This window comes from Culex pipiens, chromosome 2 (genome assembly GCF_016801865.2).
Source record: "Culex pipiens pallens isolate TS chromosome 2, TS_CPP_V2, whole genome shotgun sequence".
Classification (NCBI taxonomy): Eukaryota; Metazoa; Arthropoda; class Insecta; order Diptera; family Culicidae; genus Culex; species Culex pipiens.
Genome location: NC_068938.1, coordinates 75,776,599 through 75,797,984, shown reverse-complemented (window position 1 = coordinate 75,797,984; position 21,386 = coordinate 75,776,599). Strand labels below are relative to the sequence as shown.

Sequence of the window (21,386 nt, the reverse complement as noted above, 5' to 3'; positions counted from 1 at the left end):
AATTGAAGTGCAATCAGCTGAAATTAATTTAAAATACATTCCCCTGCGTTCAGCATGCTTGGGTTGATTTGAAAATCTTTTGAATTTTTGAAAATTTTCAATATTTATCATCGCAAAATGTTTTTTTTTTCTCAGCTAAAATTTTTGTTTTCGTCAAATCTTACATTTTTGAAAACTAATGATTGCAAAACAACTGAACTAGTGTTAAACGCAATTTAAAACACCTTTTCCATGCAACTGTTGAAAGTATGGCTTCAAAAAATCAAATCAAATTATTCGCTCTACAGCATTGCCTTGGCGTTCTCGATTGCGAGATTCCTACTCGAAACTAGGTGTCCGAAGGCTTGATTGTTGAGGCAATTGCAAACCTCTTTTTACACCTTAGCTCCCATCCACCCCGGGATTCGAACTGACGACCTTTGGATTGTTAGTCCAACTGCCTACCAGCGACTCCACCGAGGCAGGACCCAGGGAGACGACTCCTACACCTGGACTGAGCTAACGACCTAACCTTTTAGGTTAGGCCGTTGCAAATATTTTTTGAAGTTTATGTCCCTCGACTCTGACCAAAGTCGAGGGGGGGCAAAAAAATAAAAAAGTATAAAAATTGAAATTACGAGCTATGGTTTCAACATTTTAATGAAAAAAGTGTTTTAAAATGCATTATACACCTGTCCAGTTGTTTTGCCATCACTAGTTTCCAAAATATCAAAATATTGACAAAAATTTTATTTTTTTGCGAAAAATAATTTTTGCGGTGCTGTACATTGGAATTTCATAAAAATTCAAAACATTTTTAAACCAGCCCAAACACGCTAAATATGAATATCAATGCAGAAAAATGCTTTTTAGATTGTTTTCAGTTGATTAGACTTCTATTTTCATGGAAATTTTGAAGTTTTTTGGAAAACAATTTTTTTTGCCCCCTGATTTTTCAGACCAATTTTGAAGGGGGGGGGGGGGGGCGACATAAACTTTGAAAAATATTTGCAACGGCCTTAGTCCGGGGCCAACATTTACTTCCCTATCCGACGGAAGGCGTGATCAGGCAAATCTCGTCTCGAAAAATGCCACCGGGACCGTCTGGGATCGAACCCAGGCCGACTGGGTGAGAGGCAATCACGCTCACCCCTACACCACGGTCCCGGAAAGTATGGCTTGTTATTTCAATATTTATATTTTTTATTTTATTTTTGCCCCCCACCCCCCTCGATCCCGGCCAGAGCCGAGGGATAAAAACTTTGAAATTTGTTTGCATCGGCCTTATTAACAACTTTGAACTGAGGAAAACATGAAGACTTGATTTAAAATCAAACTGACAGTTAAATAAAAATGTCTAGTTGGCAAAGCTTTGGCCACATCAAAAAAGCAATTATTTTTTTTAAGTTTTTAAAATTCCGTACAAATCCGTGTTATGCAAAAAATTCCGTACAAAAATTTCAGCCTGTTAAAAATCCGCGAAGAGAGTTGAAAATCCGTACGGTAAAGAAAAAATCCGTACAGTTGATAGCCTTAGTCATAGGGAATGCCCCCACAAAGTTTGAGCCAAATAAAAAAATATCGGCCAAATTCGTAGGGCAAAAAAAATTGATTGAAATTTTTTATTTTGAAAAAAATATGTAAAACTGGTTGAGTATACTATTGAAAAAACATTGTTTACGCGTAATTTTGCATTTATATTCGATTTGGACACTTTGGGGTGTTTGCAAATTTATTTTTTGAGACCACAGAAACTGATAAAGGCATGCAACTTGAGTAAAACTTTTTTTTTCCATGAACTCATTGTTTTTTTTACAATTTTTTAGTAGTGGCATAACTGTCATAATGTGAAAAGTTTTTCAGATAAATTAAAGCATAATGTTTTAATTCTTAACGCAATACGTATCTAAAAAACTTTTCACATCATGGCAGTTATGCTACTACTGAAAAATTGAAAAAAAATGAATTCATGACTAAGTACTGAGATACTTACATTTTTCTTGAATTTATAAAACCATTTCCAAGTGTTTTGACATGCCGATTGACATATTTGAACATTTAGAAAAGTATGACAAAGTATGTAGCTCAGCAAAATTTTCATGTATAACGAAATTTGCGAAATATACCTGATAAGCCTCATCAACATTTCTTGAGTTTTTTCATTTTAGAGGAATGAAGAATTGTTTTCTCAAAGGTTATTTTTATTTTTTCATGCAATTGAGTTAATTAAAAATATTTTTGATATGAGTTTTAGAGCAACAGTCAGTCAATGCGTTTATTTTTGTTACTTGTAATTAGAGATTGTTACTTGTAATTTTAAATCCTATTGTTTTTTTTTTTTTTTTTTGTTCAAAATCCAGACCTAGACTTCATATTTTTGAGAATTTTTAGTATTTTTAGCAAGCTTATCAAAATAAAAAGAAGCAAAGCTGGAAAATTATATGTAAATGCATCCGATTTTTAGTTCTTGCTGACTTCATGTAGAGTACACCTTTAGCGCCAACAAACAGATTTTATTGAAAATTGTATTTTTTAATTATTCATTCATTCATTATCATTATTAGAACCATTATGTTTTGCCGGGACCGTGGTGTAGGGGTAAGCGTGATTGCCTCTCACCCAGTCTTCCTGGGTTCGATCCCAGACGGTCCCGGTGGCATTTTTCGAGACGAGATTTGTCTGATCACGCCTTCCGTCGGACGGGAAGTAAATGTTGGCCCCGGACTAACCTAAAAAGGTTAGGTCGTTAGCTCAGTCCAGGTGTAGGAGTCGTCCCCCTGGGTCCTGTCTCGGTGGAGTCGCTGGTAGGCAGTTGGACTAATAATCCAAAGGTCGTCAGTTCGAATCCCGGGGTGGATGGAAGCTAAGGTGTAAAAAGGGGCTTGCAATTGCCTCAACAATCAAGCCTTCGGACACTTAGTTTCGAGTAGGAATCTCGTAATCGAGAACGCCAAGGCAATGCTGTAGAGCGAATAATTTGATTTTTGATGTTTTGAGCAGTTTTAGAAAGGAAATTTTAAAGGCTTTTGAGTTAATTTATTTCATGTAATACGAGTCGTGCGAAATTCAGCCGAAAACAAATGTTTTAAAAAAATGCCATATCCGAAGGCCAGTGCACTATTTTATTAAAAACCAACAAGTCCAAATGAAAGCAGAGACAATTTAACATAATAATTTGAAGAATAAAAAATCAGGTGTTTTCCTTTTTTGTCCGAATTACTATCACACATTTTTATATTTTAAATTTTTGTATCTCGGTTTTGGTCATGATCGACAAGAGGAATAAATTATTAAATAAAAATATAATCTTTTAATTCTTTACGCAATACATATCTAAAAAACTTTTCACATTATGACAGTTATGCTACATATTGGAACATTTGGAAAAAATCCTCGACTTGGACCGGAATTCCAGATTCACCGAAACTGGCCAAAATGGCCAGATGACCAGCTACTAAGTTTCTGACATTTTTATTGAATTAATAAAACCATTTCCAAGCGTTTTGACATGCCTAGGGCGTCCAATTTTCCCGGGTTTTGAATTTTCCGGGAAACGGGAAAAATATTTTGGAAATCCCGGGAATTTTTTTAAACAGTCATAAAATCTATGTTTTCATTATATTTGTTATGTTTTCAAGCTTAAAATCATAAAATTAGCTCAATAATATTAATTGGTGATAATCTACAATTTAGTCTAAACAAGGACGACAGTTTTTAAATAGCTTAAAAGAAATCATAAATGGATTTTGTTTGTTCTTTGTTGTGCTTTGAATTTAAAATGAACTATAATTTTTAATTCCAGTGTTATTCAAATTTAATTAGTCTTTTATAAATATATTTCTTTTATATATTTTTTTATATGACATGACTAGTCTAGATCTAAAAAAGTTAGAAAAAAATCATTGAAAATGTCTAAAAAACAAAAAGCGACAACAGATAAAATTATACCAGTCAGTGTAAAATTTTAAATAAGTTTTGAATTTCTTGTTTTAAATGAAACATATTTTACAAATTGTGATTGATGAAAAATAATTTGAAATGTTTGAAATGTTAATCCGGAATTCCGGATTCACCGGAACTGGCCAAAGTGGCCAGATGACCAGCTACTGAGTTTTTGACATTTTCATTGAATTTATAAAACCATTTCCAAGCGTTTTGACATGCCGCTTGACATATATGAACATTTGGAAAAAATCCTCGGCTGGGACCGGAATTCCGAATTCACCGGAACTGGCCAAAGTGGCCAGATGACCAGATACTGAGTTTCTGACATTTTCATTGAATTTATAAAACCATTTCCAAACGTTTTGACATGCCGCTTGACATAAATGAACATTTGGAAAAAAAATCCTCGGGTGGGACCGAAATTCCGGATTCACCGGAACTGGCCAAAGTGGCCAGATGACCAGCTGCTGAGTTTCTGACATTTTCATTGAATTTATAAAACCATTTCCAAGCATTTTGACATGCCGCTTGACATAAATGAACATTTGGAAAAAAACATCGGCTGGGACCGAAATTCCGGATTTACCGGATTTGGCCAAAATGGCCAGATGACCAGCTACTGAGTTTCTGACATTTTTATTGAATTTATAAAACCATTTCCAAGCGTTTTGACATGCCGCTTGACATAAATGAACATTTGGAAAAAATCATCGGCTGGGACCGAAATTCCGGATTCACCGGATTTGGCCAAAATGGCCAGATGACCAGCTACAGAGTTTCTGACATTTTTATTGAATTTATAAAACCATTTCCAAGCGTTTTGACATGCCGCTTGACATATTTGACGATTGCACCCATGTACCAACATTGGGTCATCCAATGGCCACTTGGAACCGGTCCCAGGGTCCCCGGAGGCCTTGGCCATAAGTAATTGCATAAGTAATATAAGGCATGTTTTATAAGAAAATGATAAAGTAAGGCGTTGTTTCATGTCAAAAAACACTTACAATTATACATTAGTCTTTATTGGCACTAAAATAGTCCTATGTCGATAAACCATTATTTATTTCTCTCAATTAGATAAACTCATATCGATAAAACATACCAGTGGTCGAAATAGTCACTAGGTCTATAAAACCTTATGTCATTTTTCATCTTTATAAAACTCTTTATCAATATTGCTTGCTCATCTGCGGAAAAAAACATTGCTGGCTCATCTGCTTTATGGCATCACGACCGATTCAAAAATTGTCCTCATATCGAAATACCCAAACCACATTGATCACCAAAATCAATCCGGATAACAGACTATTTAGTGAAAACACCGTCCGCTTGTTTGCCGCCTGCAAATTCACCTAATTCTCACACGTTATCAAGGCAATTCTGATTGAACGGAGTTTTACCAATTCTTGCACTTTCTCCTTCCTTTCGTGCATGCGATGGCCAGCAGAGATGCTTGGTGCTGCGTCACGGCACGTGGAAACCAACCAAATTTTCAAAACTTTCAGCTTGTCTGAGGTCCAACTTTCAAAATTTACAAGAAAAGTATCAATGTTATTACATCATCGTTTTCCTCAGAATGTCAGCTACAAGCTAAATGTAATCTTACTAGGCTTTTATCGAAAAATAACGGAGATATGACGAGCGAAAGCAAAAAACATAGATTTTCAGTTTTTCGGACTTTTTCACGGAAATTGGTCCAGTTTTCACAAAAAGTCACCAAATCACTCCAAATTTCACCACAACGTAGATTGGAATGTGCACAACAGCGTGAATGTATTTATTTTGCCAAAATTTTTGTTCCTGATTTTTTGGCGACGCAAACGCAAAAAAAGAAATTTTCCCCATGGGGCTCCAACTTGGTGTGTCGTTAATCAAAATATCTTGATGTAAATTTTCAATCATTTTATATAAAATTATTTACCTCTGTAATATTTTATTTGATTAATCGTTTCTACGCAATGAATTTTGAAAATGTATTTTCTAGAGTATTTCTTAAACGAGGTTTCGATGGCAATATCAACAAACACCCCCACAAAAACACACACATATTCACTCAGCCAAAAATGGCAAGCTCGTTCAGCTGAGTGTATTCCCCAATAACATTAGCAAATACATATTTATCGTTTATCTCTCGACGAGTCACCACAAGGCCAACGAACAAAAAAGAGAAAAAAAAGATAATAAAAGGACGAGTATTTGCTGTTTTGTTTAAAAAAAATGAGCATAAAAATTGTTTTCTTTTGCCAACCACCAACCTCCCATGGGAACGAAATGTCGTCGGGTAATGCAAACATACACGTACATAAATGATAACTGCACGCAAAACCGCCAATGGGATTTTTCTGAACGTTGGTATCAAATTCTTGAGCATCGGATGGTCATAAACGATCGTGCGCATTTGATGTTCAAAGCGCATTGACCATCCGATGTTCACTGTCCTTTTTGGGAAATTTGACAGCTCGTTTCAGTGTGTGCGTGTCGCCACGAGCAGATTTTCTGTGGTTTCTACTATTCACCGCATACAGCGCCACCGTACATTGCAGTAGCTGGGCTAGTACCGCTTTTCGCCACCAGATGGTTTCAATCGTTTTTCTACCCCCCAGGACGCTTACCCAAATTCCGGAGAATATTAATCAAAGCAGATAATTTTTGTTGCTGGTCAAAAAAAATAAATCAAACTGCTAATGAATGTAATTACGTTCGATTTAGTTTATTTGGGTTTAACAGCAACTAAAATTTTCTGTTTTGATCACTATTTTTATGAGACAACGAGATAATAAAAATAAACAACATGTACTTTTTTATTGTAGCATAAAATAACAATTTTGCATAATCCTGATAAGTTTTTAAACGTAACTTGGTCATCTACATGATCAAACATTAAATAAACTTGTTTTCAGTCTCCCGGGGCCTACAATTTGATTTTCAATTGGGTTGGCCTCTGTGCACCGAGAGTTTTGCCCGGTTGGTAAGGTTCGGCGCCGATCGTTCCGTGGGAGGTAAACCATGTTGTATCCACCAGCGACTTCGTTCGGTTTGATCGGAGATTTCAACTCGTACTACTGTTTGATGAGGTGCATGGTGAGGTAGCAAACTTGCCGGTTAAGGATGAGCATCCGTTGAGTGGTCGTCGAACATCCGGAACACGGGTTGTGTACGAACGATCTCGATTTGTTGAGCGCTGCCATCGGTGTAACTCTTTAGTAAAATTGGATGACCGCTCGGTTACGTAAAAAGAAAGTAAAAATAAAAGACAAGCATTAAATATTATTATGTTTAAAAAAATAGTTTTGTTAAAAGCGCAGTCAAGAAAACACTTGTTCAACATTCCTTTTAGTCATTTATTTGGGCTCAACCCTGTAGCATCTAGCTATCGCGATTCAGATCCGAAATAAAGGTACGCACACGAGACTCCAGCTTGTCCTTGGCGTATCTAATCTCGTAGAAATAGGTTTGTATGAACTTCATAACAGATTCACACTCTTTTGCGTACTCAAGATGAAAAACTGAGTGCAGTTTGAAACATAAATCGACGGCTGCCGATATTGATCGACATTTAACCAACAAATCGTCAAAAGTTACGAACACTGCTTTGATCTCTGACAAACTCCCCACAGCAACGATAAAAGGTTGAACAGTCTCCTTCCGTTGTGCTGCGACTTTGCGCCGTTCAGTAACGGCTTCCGTTACTTTTGCCTCGGTCTGAAAATTAGAAAGATAAAAATTGTTTAAAAAGTGTATATTTAATGCATTGCATGTTTTTTAATCGTTTAATTATTAAAAATCGCAAACCTACCAAGAAAAAAAAGTTTTTCCCTTGTGCAGGTTTAAGTAATAATTTTCCGATTATTTTTTTTATATTTACATAAAATTTTAAAAATATAAGGGCAGGAGGGCAGAAAGAGAAACATCAGAAAACTTACAAAATCTTGCATTTACTGCGGTAGGCTTATGGTTTGGAATGTTATGTATGTACTTGGCTGAGGAAAAAAATTGTCCTAATTGTTTTTGATTCACTTTAAAAAAATATTCTCGACTACCTCTCCAGAGTGCGGGGTAGAATGGGTCAACTTATAAAACAAGCCTTCCGTTTAATTTAACCCTCTACAGGCCAATTTTCTTTTTATTTCTTTTTATTTTGAGCAACTTTTGTTCTACGAAAAACTTAACTTCTCTTGTTTTATGTTTCCTTTATTCATTTTTAGTAGTTCAATTTGCATTTATCTTGTTTATTTTATGTTTGTATTTGATACTATTTGGACTATTCTACCACCTCCTATCATTACATTTTGCCTATATATTTTTGTTCATGTCACTTTTTCATTTTTTTTTTTTGCTTGTTTTTCACATTTTCGGCTATCAAATGGCACCATTATCATTTAATTTGTGAAACAAATGCGTATAGGCATAGTCTTGGACTCTAGAAAAAATACTGCAAACTTTTTTTTTTACTTTTTTTTACTTAAAATATAGGAAATGTTAGTAAAAACAAAGCCAAAGTTGACCCCTAAAAAAATGACATTTTTAAAAACATTGGCAAAGTCACATAAAACAAGTAAAACTTCCAAACCATAAATTTTATAAAATTTTAAGAGTTCTCCTTTCCAATGCTTTTTAAAGATCAAAAATTGGTTGAAAAAGGGATTTTTGACGATTTTTTTAAAAATAGAAGCCCGTCTAAAGGCGTCGTTGGGTTGTAGAGGGTTAACGTTCAAGAGTGATTGAGAATGACTCAAGGGATCTTTCTTACACATTTCCATGATAAAAAGATCTCTTTCATTATTTCATTATCGAGTGCCCAGTTACCGAACAAGTACTGTACAACGAATTTCAAACGTTTTCGGTGTGGTGATGCAATTTGATGCCTTTCTATATACTTTTGCCTGATAATTGGTCTCAATCTATTTAAAAACTAAGCGTGGCCCATTCTGCCTCCCTGCCCCTATTTACTATTTTAATGAAAATATTACCTCGGTCATCGTTATAAAAGCGTTGCGGGAATCTAGTAAAGATGGTTTCGTCTTCTTATCATTACGTTTTATGAATCCTTGACGGATGATTAGCGGCAAACAATAGAACGATAAGAAGATAGATTTCTCTGCAAAAATAGAACACCATACACAGTAAATAACCGTTCAAAGAAAAAAAACGAGCAAAACATTATTAATGGGCCTAAGACCAAGTGTAAACAAAGATTCTATACTGCTCACAACAGTTTAAACAGTTAAATATTTAAACAATTTATCTAGACAAACTGGTAAAAAACAAAAAAACAGTGTAAAATTCACAATGATTACAATATTGATACAAGTGTAACTTACCGTTCACATCTGCTGATTTGAACGAAGTGACCGCTTCGGCCAACAGCTCCTTGTCTCCTTCGATAAGGTTGAGAAATCCTTCATGAAGTCGTTTGAATCTTTGTATAAAGATAGGCAGCTTTGCGTGAAATTTATCCTCTCGTATACCATGAATGGTATTAAAATCGATCGTGACCTGGAACAAAATGAAGTTTTTTTTAAAATTGTCTATCACTTAATTTAAGTTTCAATATTGTGGTAACTTGGCAAGTCATTTACTGTCTTTTGACGTCGAATAAATTCTATTAAAAAAACCCACATTTTTTATTTAATTTTCAATAATAATTATCACTGTAGTTCAGGGGTGCCCAACCTTTTGGCCCTGCGGGCCAGATCTGATTATTCTGATGCAGTGGCGGGCCGGAACTAATATTTGATAAAAGTTGAACAAGTAAAATTTGTTTTAATTTTTTTATGATTGGGTTCTTTAAAAGTCAATTAATAAAAGAACTAGTGTTGCAAATAAGATTCAAATATCTTGATTTTAAAAATGAAAATCAAAGATAACTTTCAAAAATGAAAATCAAAGATAACTTTTTGTTTTTATTTGACTTATTGTAATTTGGATTTGTTAAAAATTGAATACTAATTGTTTTTGACGATTGCAACTAAATGCTTTGATATATTTTTTATATTTTTTTTTTCAAATTTCAATGAATTTTTGCAACGATTTTTTACATTTATTTCCTCAACACTACAATATAAATAAAAGCAATGAGATATGATAAAATTTATTCAAACGAAATGTGTATTCGAATATCCTTTACAAAAAAATGTTTGCGTTGTTGTGCACCTTTATTAAAATATTTAAAAAAAATTTTTAACACAAACAAAATTTAAAAAGTGTAAAAAATATTTATTAAATTATTTTCAATTCGTTATTCTTCGAAATTCAAAGTTTATGAAAAAATATATATTTTGCGCTCAAATTTCTCGAATCATTTTTTAATATTTTTAAAATACTTGCAGCACTCTTTTTTCAGTATGAATAATTTGCTTTTTAAAGCTTTAAAAAAAAACTTTATCACTGAAAAGTTGTTCTGGAAAAAATACATTAATTTTTGCTAACTTATTTACTTAAAAAAAGAAAACAGAAAAAAACTTCTAATTAAATTTAACATAATTAAAACTGAAGGAAATTCAAATTTAGTGTCTTTTTGTACATTTTTGAACAGCAATCCAAGTTTTTTCATAAATTTCACATTTTTTCGAAATGGGTCATTTTGATTTCTTGCCCCATTTTTAAGTTTAAAAATATCAATATAAAAATTATAAGAGTTAAGTTCAAACATGAAGAACGTTGTTATAATAGGTTAAACTTTTATTTCAAGCTTTTGTTTAATTCAGACAATCAATTTATATATTAAATATATAATGAACAACCTTAAGCGCCGGTCATAGAACTATTTTAAAAAGCCGTCGCGGGCCGGACGTTGGGCAGGCCTGCTGTAGTTTATTTTTCGAAACAATGCAAAGTTTGAAAACATTTTAGAAATTTTGAGAAAACGCATACCGTTTTCAACGAGGGGGTGACCGTTAGGGGTGACATTGGGGTTAAGAAAGGTCATACAAAAATGTTGAAATTTATATGAACCAAGCTCACTAATATTTTCTTTATTATATGTTAAAATAAGTATGCCGTAATTTTTTAATTGTCCCAGACTATGCCTTTTTCTATAGTAAACAATGTAAAAATGAAAAAAAAGAGTAAATAGTTGCTGTAAAAACATTAAAAAACTAAATAGACAAAATGTAATAATAGGTGATGGTAGTGTTAGACACATACTATCAGAAACATACATAAACTAAACAAGATAAATGCAAATATAAATATTAAAAATGAAACAAAAAAAACATAATACAAGAGTAATAAAGTTTTTCGTTGAACAAAAGGTGTTTAAAATGACCCCCTTAAAACGGGAAAAATAAAACAAATCGACAAATAATTTGGGCAGTAGCGGGTTAAGTAATTTGGAGTATGATTTTATTCCACGCAAATTCAATGTATGATTAAACAATTATACTTTACCAACGCCGCGGTGTCCGTGAAGTGTTTCAACACGTCCCATTCTGTCAGTTTTAATACTCCTGTAACCGCTTCATGTCGTCGCAAACTGAAGCTTTGGGCCCACGCCATTTTCACCGCTGCTTCGTCGGAAAATCCCATACCGCTGAGCTTAAGCTTCGCCGCTACAAATACAAATTAAAAATACTTCAATCATTCTAAGGGAACAATACCCAACCCCATCGTGCCTCATATGCTGTCATATCAGCAATTTGACGTTCAATGACAGCTCATAACAAACGTTTTCAACTGAAATCGAGTGATAGCAAGCAAGTTTGTATAAACAGTTTTACTAAATAAGTTGGAATTAGGAGCGATTCCTTAACCTGCCAAACATAGGAGCGTTTCCCCTATGGGAGCGTTCTTTTATTACGTAACGCAAAAAAACAGATTTTTGGACCTCCACCCCCCCTCGTAACAAAATTTCCATACAAAATTTTAAAATTTTGTATCGAGCGTATCACAACCTCCGACTCCCTCACCCCCAACTGCGTTACGTAATAATAGAACGCTCCCTATGTAGATTGAAGGATCCGTTTGACTTCTCACTTAACTACGGTACTTGTTCGGTAACTGGGTTGAGAACGTATTCCAGTTAACGAATGCTGCTCGCTTACTGGACTAGTCGAAAAATGACGAGGGGAACATCGTTGCATTAGGTTGACTTAACAAAAATAATAATAAAGGTAACTTGCAAATACTTTAAGAGTGTACAGTGTACACTGAAACCCCGATGATTTGACACCAACTGTCAATCGAACGCGGTCACTTTTAAGTTTGACGCCCTCTTTACACAAAGCTCAAAACGTTTGATAGTAAGTGTGAGTCCCGTGTAAAAGTGACAGTTCGTCTTTTAGTTTGACTTTGTCAACCATCGCGTTGCAACGGGTACAAACTTAAAAGTGACAAACGAAAAACTGACCAACCAGCGGGGATTGAGTGTACTCTTTAATAATGACGTGACGTTTCATGAAAACAAATGTTCTGGTTAAAGAACATCCAGTTGCCGAACAAGTACTGTACTGCCCATGTTCGCATAAATGTCCCATATGAATTGTAATCACTTTTGAGTTAAAAATTACACGTAGTCTTATGTATGGACAATCTACCTTTACGTTATTCTCATGCTTACGATTTTTGCTTATGAGACAATTATTCGAACACGGGCAATGTATCTTCTAGATGGATTGATTGCTATCCTTGCTTGATGTGATTTAACAATTTGTTTTGCTTAAATCTTTTTTCTTATAATTAGTCACTACTTCTAGAAGCAGAGGGCGTTTGAAAGAAGAGGATAACTCCAATTTTAGTTATTTTAATTGACGATTAAGAATGATAAACTAATTCGAATTTTCATTACCAAACCTTATCAATATATCGATCTTTTCAGGAGCAATCGAAAAAAAATTCCCAAAATTAAGGGAAAAATCTGATATGTCTGACAGGTTAAGGATTTGGTCTTATTTCCATCAAAATTATAGATTTTCACTTTTGAAACAACTTATGAGACAAAACTTTTGTGACCAGCAAACTTTCTCAATTTCTTTTAAGCTATTTTAGAAGCTGTACTTGAACATCAAAGCGCCCATGTGCCAGGATTAACTGCACGGTGGAGTTACATTTGAAAAGGGCGCCTAAGCGTTTTAACTGCTGATTTTTTTTTTTGCAAATTCCGAGACAACTGTTTATTATTTATCACAACATGCACTGCCCCTGTTCGCATATATGTCCCATGTGCATTTTCATCACTTTTGAGTTATAGATGCAGTTTTGTTCAAAATCGTGTACTCTTTCAGAAAAGCCTACACTCAAAATCAGAAGTAATCTTCAAAAAGGGTTCTATCTACCCTTTATCTGTCATCCCAAGGAAAAAGAACATTTTGAGGGTTACTTCCACCCTTTTTTCAAGTTTACCGGTAGTAACCCTTTGCCAAAGGGCGACGACGGGAAAACTTAAAAAAAGGGTGGAAGTAACCCTCAAAAAGGGTATTTTTTTAAAGGGTAGATAGAACCCTTTTCGCGGGGTACTTCTAATTTTGAGTGTAAAACATCCAGTACATACTTTGATCTAAAAATCAGGAGGAAATCAAGTTTTTTTTGTGAAAACTTAACATGTAGCCTTATGTGTCGGAAAACTTGTGTTGCGGTTTTTTCAGTTTGTTGTTTTTTCCATATGAGACATTTATGCGAATATGGGCAGTGCAGTATTTAGAGGTTGCTGGTAAGGCCAACTTATGTTTAAAGCTTTATATAAAAATGGTCCTAAAAACAACGTAAGCACGACTACAGCGAGTTAGATCGCTCCTACCGTTAGGCATGATTTTTCTAGTGTAATAGGCAAATTTGATCATAATCATAACAAACCCGTGTTGACATTTTTCTCTTCTGCTGTGAGAGCAGTCCATTGAGACTCCGGTTTTGGTTGGCTCTCTGGGGCGGGATCTTGAACCTCGGGACGCTTTCGCTTTTTCTTTACTGAAGCACTGTGCTGATTAACCAAATTCTGGCCTTGTTGTTCGCGCGCCTTTTTCCGCATTCCCTTGCGATACGTTCGGTACCGATCATAAAGTAGACCACTTGCGGGTTGGCCATCAGCGGCTGCGACATACCAGGACTCTGGATCTTCGTCCGGCAGTTCAGCCATAACAATATCGCGCATCTGGGTTAACCACGGGTCGGTGATACTGCCCTCGCAAATGGGGTAATAATGTTCAACCAGTGCGTTACGCACATGATATCGCATTGGATCCGTAATTGGTGCCTTCGTACCATTTGGTCTGATGTATGCACGCAGAAACTTTTGGCCGTTTGTGTTTAATTCGCAGATTTGCGTGAGGGTCTAAAAGGATAAAATTATAATTAGATATCTTATAATAGTTTATTATTATTAATATTATTACCACGTTGTTTGTGTTCCCCAAATCTTTGAAGAAAGTTATGTCGGTTTGCGCTCCTTGGTCTATAGTAACATTCCTTAGCGAGTCTGTAAAATCCAACTGGTCGCGAACTTTTGGCAAAACTCCGGACACCAGGGTTGGGTTTCTACGGAATTTTACCAGGTCCTTGGATGTAATTTCCGCTTCCGCCAGCAGGGAAACTAGGCGTGTCAGCTTATGACGATTAAGATGCTCGAGAAGTCTAGGATCGATGTTGGGATTGTTTTCGGCACTGTCCATCCTAAAATAATAAAAATAGTTGATTTTAAATAGATAAATTGACAGTGAGAAATCAATGTTGATAATTGTCCGATGTAAAAAGATAAAAAAAAAGATAAGATTTCTTAATAAAAATAAACTTAATTTTCATTTTTTTTTTATCAATTTCAAATCTTCTACAAAGTTGTTCCTTGTTTCATTTTGTGATTGACACAAAAAACATCATTTAACAACTTACTCAAACTGTTATTAAAATTATCCAATATACAACGGAAGAATCTAAAACAAAATCTTGAAAATAGATATCTCAGAAATTTCTAGAAAACACCGTGGTGTATAATACCATATTAGGTAAAAGTTATCTTTAATTTAGAAGTACCTAGAAAGGAAAAGTGTTACCTATGTTAGTATAAATTTGTGACTCGTTTTGAAGTACAATCAAAAGCAATTAAAGCTTGAAAGTGAAAGTGAACGACAACCGCGTGTTAAAAAAGTGTAATTCCAAGATGTTCGCCTGTTCCAGCTGTGCACAAAGATATACGGACAAAGATGATTATTTAAATCATATGAAATCGCACATTGAGTTAAAAGAATTTAAATGTCAGTGTTTAGTGAATTTTGACACTTTTAAAAGGTTCAGTAATCATTTCAAAAGATGTGTTAGAGCTGGCGTTGCAATTCAACAGGGGGTAGATATTGTTGGGCAAGTTGGTGAAGATATTCCAGAAGATGTAGCTGTTCTGTTCGATGATAATGTTGAAGAAAACGATTCAATAGAATCTGTTGAAATTGAACCCGACATTGATGATTGCTTTAAACAATTGCTTTTAAAATTGTTATCGGATAGCCTTTTGAGTAGAAAGAAAGCTATAACTTTTATACAAGCATTGAATGAATTTTCATCTACATTGATAAGAAATGTTAAATTTAATTTAAAAAACAAATTATCTGCTGAAACTTTTCCCGTAATCGATGAAGTACTAGATAAAAGTATGGGAAAATTCGTGTTCAAAAACGAAGCCCAAGTTAAAACTTATTTGAGCAGCGCTGGTTTATTTCACGACCCTGAGGTTGAAATAGTAGATAATCAACTGATGCCTGTTACGAGGCACGGTGAGCGAGTTCTAGCACAAAAACCTTTAAAAGTTGCTATTCCCTGTCTTAAATTAGTTTTGAAACAATTTTTTGAAAGAGAAAATCTTCTTGATTTGACAATAGAAAACATAAATAAACTGAAAGCAGACAATTCAGGTAGAATCAGTAATCATATTCAAGGTGAAGCATGGCAAGAACGAACAGTTGATTTGGAGCCAGGTCGACTTTATTTGCCACTTAACTTATACAATGATGATTTTGAACCAGATAACCCACTTGGAGCACATAAGGGAAAGAATTCGCAATGTGCTTTCTATTTATCTTGTCCTGTTATACCAAACAGATTCCGCGCAAAATTGACTAGTTTAATTCCTTGCATGTTTATGAATTCTAAGTTGAAGAATATTAAACCACAACGTTTATTTTATACACTAATTGAAAAATTAAAGGCAATTCAATCTTCCGGTATTGATATCAAGACTAAAAATGGTTACGTTAGAGTTTTTCCAATTTTAAGTATTTTTAGTGGGGATAATTTATCACTCAACTAGGGTATTTTAACCATTAGTGGACCCCCTAGTAGAGCCGAAACACATTTTTTACATTTTTTTAATATTTTAAGCACTTTTTCATAACCCTCTGTACAAAACAATGAAATCTGAAGTCTTTTGAACAATTTTGACTATTTGTTTCATCAGTTATTCGTTTTTGAGCAGAAAAATAGCCATTTGAAAAAAAAGTTTTTTTTGCCTGTTGTGGACCCCCTTTTCCTATAGTGGACCCGGGTCCATAATCCGATTGTGGACCCGGGTCCACTATAGGCAAACTGTTATTTTTATACCAAATTTAAACGATTTTGGATGTTTTGATGCATGGTGTAGGTCTAATGATAGATATAGGGGAAGGTGGGGCAAGACGACCATATGGGGCAAGAGGAACAATTGCTCGTAAGGCTGTAATTTTTACAATTTTTATTATTTCCAGTATGAGGAATTGTTGCTAGCAATGCAATTAGCTGATTCTACTACCACATAACCGCCAAAACGACGTAAACGCCACGGGGCATAAGATTGAATGAAGTTTTTTTCAAAACCTTTGTTTCCTTATAATATTTGGAAAGTACAAAATAAGGCTTAGGGTTCGTTTTAAGGCTCATTTTTTCAAAATGCTATTTTTCCTAGATCAGTAGTGTCCCTACCAATGACTTGCACGTATTATAAAGTATGATTTATGTTTTGGTTATTTTTGTAGAGAGCTTTTAAAAAATCATGTTTAGGTGGGGCAAGTGTACCATATGGATTTTTAGTATGGAAAAAAATACGAATTGCTGCAGCAACATATTTTATTGTGAAAAAAAAATACATAAAAGTTCTTAAAAACTGATAAACAACTGTTTAAAAAATAGTCCATACACGATATAATAATATCATGAAAATTTACTATTTTATCATCTAAGTAATATTTTTTTTTCGTAAAAACGGTAAAATTTCTAGTAAAATATTATTTTTTAATCTAAAAATGAAAGAAACGTTTCAAATACATCCTAATCTGATGTATCTAAGTGATAATAGTTCAAATGTCAGTAAATTTGCATGTTTTTTCATGCATTGTTCCTCTTGCCCCAACGGGTTGTTCGTCTTGCCCCACTAGTTGAGTAGAACGTACGAAAAATCAAAAATTTCAAAATCAATTTTTTACATTAAAAAACAGATTTTTTTAAAAACTTGTTCTATCAAAGTCTCAGTCAAGACCTGGAATAAGATGATTCTAAAAAATCCGACAGATTTTTTAACGTTTTTAATGGGTTATAACGAGCATTTCCTTAGCTTGTTACACTTGCCCCACTTTCCCCTAACGAATAAAAGATGGGTTTTGCTCACTTTTCATCATAAGAAAATATGTTTTGTTAACGAATTTGGCTTTAAACAACGGAAAAATCTAACAGACATTTAAACACATTTATTTCCGTAAAAGATCAGAGAAAACTTTTCAAAAACTACTGTAAAAATAAAAATAAATTTAAAAATATTTTTTTGATTCAAATTTTTCCATATTTATAACATAAATGGTGGACCGAAACTAAACAATACAGTTGCTTTACAGTTGGTGATAAAACCACGCACGTTTATTTAAAAAAAATGTTTTGTTATTGATTTATTATTATAAAATATCATTTCAAACTACATTTATGATGCTTCAGTTAAGTACAATTAACTATAGCTTCGATAAATTTTAAATTCTTACGGCTTCAGAATTGTTGGTACTTTTAACATGAAAACAGCTATATTTATACTCATAATTGAAAAAATATGCGTTTAGGTTGATTACAAGAAGCATTTATTGTATGTTTAAGACAAACTTTTGCTTAAATACAACGTTTTCTTCATTTTTGAAGGTTAAATTTACAGGGGTCCACTTTTGGAAAAGTATGGATTTTCGTTGTCCTATATTGGACCCCCCTAATTTTTGCTCGAAAATGAGCAGTTCTTCGCTTTATTTTAGTAAAGTTCCTTAAACTTACATTATTTCGACATACTGAAGTTAAATGATCAGTCAAAAATGATTGGATAGTTAATTCAATAAAAAAAAATAAATGCTGTTTTGTTGTGAAAATGCTAGTGGCCATGGCTGATTTCAGATGTCGAACTCAAAACACTTATTTTGGTGAAAAGGACGATTCAATGTCAGTCAACATTGTTTTATATGATGCTGAACATGCCAAATAAAAGATTTGTAAACAACAACACGCTTGAAATTGTGATTTTATTGAATTTTTCATCAAAAACGCTTCAGAGGGTCCACTATAGGAAAGGGGTCCACTAATGGTTAACGTACCCTACATTGGTGGATTCACAACAAGTTTTCGAGCAAATCATTATTGTAGATCATGTACTTCACACAAAAATGAAATGGATAGGATGGTTGAGGAAGATGAATCAACTCTTAGAAATTTAAATAACTATGTAAGTGATGCTAACAAGAACAATTTAACTGCGACAGGTATAAAGTTTAAAAGTCCATTTCAAGAAATTGAAGGCTTCAATGTAATTAACGCTTTGAATTATGATCCAATGCATGATTTCGGAGAAGGAATTTGCCCATTTTCTGTTGCTTTGGTTTTATCAAAGCTTATTTCAACTTACGAGACAGACAATTTTACGTTAGATGTGATAAACAAAAGAAAAAATTTGTTCGATTACGGTATTTATAAAATTAGTAATATTCCAGAAGATATCACTGTCTCTAATTTTTTTGGAAGAAGAAACTTGCCAGTATTCAAAAGCTGGATACTATGATGATATCAAATTTAACATCGATACATGTTTTAAAATTGATGATGATTTCGTCAAAACACAATTTATTATCCAGTACAAAGATCAGATGTTTGCAGCCGTAAAACTCTTGGACATAGAAGCATTTTGCGAAAAAATGCAATGCTACTTTGTTAATGTTAACAGTGATAATCCTACATTTATATATAACCTGAAAAATTTGAATAATTTTCCGCAAACTGTTCACAAGTTAAACAATGGGAAACTTGGAATTCTAGAGCCAAAATTAATGCATTAAATTTTTATAAAATTTTCCTAAATTGAATAAAGTATGGTTTCAAAATATTGAAACAGTATAGCATAGTGAAGTTAATTTAATCTAGAAATATTTAATATCTGTTGCTAAACATACATGTAAAACCTCAAAAACGTGAAAATAAAAAAAAAAGTTTTAGCTATTCCAAATACAAACACAAATTGTTTATCGTTTCTTTTGTCATGATCTTCGTCGGTTTCCCCAAAACAAAATCGACGACCGCATCGAACCGTACCTTAGTAGGTTGTAACAAAATGGTCAAATTTTGCTGGCATTTCAGGGCATGATCCCCTAGGCTTACTGACCCCGAATCTCAAATATGAGCTTTATTGGTTGCAACAGGACCTGGCGCATTGACTTTAAAGTTTAAATGGGATTTAACCCGTAAAATCGTGCGTTTTGGTTTTTTCCACTTTTGAGCCCCATAATGATTTTAGCAATTTTCTAGAACCTCACGATCTCATAGTTCGTGTTCCAGGGAACAACTTTGCCAAAGATTGCGAAAGGATTCATCAATTATTAAAAATGTTACAGAATTACACCACCGCTGAAAACTTCAACTTTTTCTTCAAGTTCTTCTAGCAACCATCAGCTTGCTTGGTTGTATGAGCGTCGCGACGCCTACCCTGAATCTTTTTTGCCGTAGCAGCAAGTTACAAGCGTTTAAATGGGACGAAAGGTAGTAAGAGCAATGTCGTACCGCCCCTTTCAAATGTTGCTCTAGAATTTCGAACCATGTACTTCAAATGTAAACAATAGCAATGCGAAGAGCAAACAATTTCTGTAAACAAATTTTAAGTGTTTTGCCTTTGATTACGTCCGAAAAAAAACTGTTGATTTTTGTCCTCCTGATCCGAATCTCCAGTTTCGTCAATAAACTCCACAAATACCCGGTACAACATTACCGGTTCCCGTTCGACGTTCGCGTACTGTCCGGCGGAGTAAAGTTTGTTCGTCCGGCTTTAAATCCACACCTGCCGGTTTCGGAAGCTGCGATCGAAGCTAAGAGCACGACTTCTGCGAGTGCCGCACACAGAGCAGCGCGTGCGGAATGAAAAAGCGCAGGGTTTCATGCGGGATAAACCGTTCGATGGCACATCCGATGACCATGGTGCAGCTCTTCACGCAATAAGTGCTCCATTTCAGCGAACCTTCACCACCAACTGCAGAATGCCGTAATTCTGGTTGCACTCACACATGTCCTGGCTGTTCTCCCACATGACCTTGTTGACCGAGAACAGGAACTCGCCCATGTCCAGGCACTTGTTGAGGCGCAACGTCTCCGGCGGAACCACCCGGATGTACTCCGTCTAAAACTCGTAATCACCGTACGTGATAAATTCAAAACAACGCGCCTTCCAGCTGCCGTACCGTTACAAAATGTACTCGCTACATCCATCGGGACCTTTGAAAACGTCCACAAATAAATCAACCCCTCCTTCTCCCCGCAATCCCCCTCATTCAGCACGCACAACTCCCACCTGCAAACCGCGTCCACGTTTAAAATTTTGATCGCGACATGGTTTATAAATGGCCCGGCTATAAACTGGAATAAGTTTCTACGATTCCTCAGCCATCCGAACGTTCCGAGCGCCGTGATCATCAACGAGATGTGCAACGCAAAATCTTCCCGCAACAGCTGCTCATCGCAGTAGGCTGTCTGCCGGGTCATGTCCCGCGAGTGGACGCAAACTGCAACCAGCAGGCTGCGTCCGGCACCGGCAGTAGTTCCGCCAGAGGAGCCCGCTTCGTAGTGCAGTAGATCAGCTCAAGCTGGGCCACCGGGATGACCTCCTCGGTTCCCATTTCTTTTTTGCGGGGGCACTTTTTGATTCGTGGCGAACCACGGCAAACACAACAGGAAAACAAAAATTTTCTCACTTTTTTTCACCTCGTTTGCGTCGCACTTCACATACCTTTTGCCTGCTGGGATCGTCAACCGCGGGATAAATGTCCATCTACGGGGACCACTTTGGGGCACACCCGACCGTGCGGCTCACCGTAATCACCGCTGGAAAACTTCGCGGTCCGACGCGGCCGATGCTCGAAAAAAACTGACAACGCCTACTGCGAGAAAATATGAAACGTCAAATTGAGAGATTCGACAGAAACGTGCACGCATCCTGGTGGCGAGTAGAAGCACTACGCAACGATGTTCGGAATGACAGCGTGCTTGGAAATATTATTTTTTTTGCA

General features: G+C 35.2%; 2 protein-coding genes across 2 annotated transcripts in view; both read right to left on the bottom strand.

Moving 5' to 3' along the window:
- Window positions 1–21,386, bottom strand: part of LOC120425208 (protein madd-4) — a 475,137-nt gene that overhangs the window by 196,452 nt on the left and 257,299 nt on the right. The window lies entirely within an intron of this gene.
- LOC120425209 (uncharacterized) lies at window positions 7,261–21,274 on the bottom strand. Its single transcript, XM_039589640.2, has 7 exons — window positions 21,107–21,274; window positions 14,253–14,529; window positions 13,717–14,191; window positions 11,317–11,477; window positions 9,249–9,423; window positions 8,898–9,025; window positions 7,261–7,629 (listed from the first exon to the last, which is right to left on the bottom strand). Exons 2-7 carry the CDS (start codon window positions 14,526–14,528, stop codon window positions 7,294–7,296), a joined length of 1,551 nt encoding a protein of 516 aa, XP_039445574.1. The 5' UTR covers window position 14,529; window positions 21,107–21,274; the 3' UTR covers window positions 7,261–7,293.

Excerpts from the sequence above, each read along its gene's own strand:
- LOC120425209 (XM_039589640.2), bottom strand. The coding sequence starts at position 14,528 with ATGGACAGTGCCGAAAACAATCCCAACATCGATCCTAGACTTCTCGAG. Across the intron at positions 9,424-11,316 it reads TCACGGACACCGCGGCGTTG|GTCACGATCGATTTTAATAC; the intron begins GTAAAGTATAAT and ends ATTTTGTTCCAG. Across the intron at positions 7,630-8,897 it reads CTTTTATAACGATGACCGAG|ACCGAGGCAAAAGTAACGGA; the intron begins GTAATATTTTCA and ends TCTAATTTTCAG.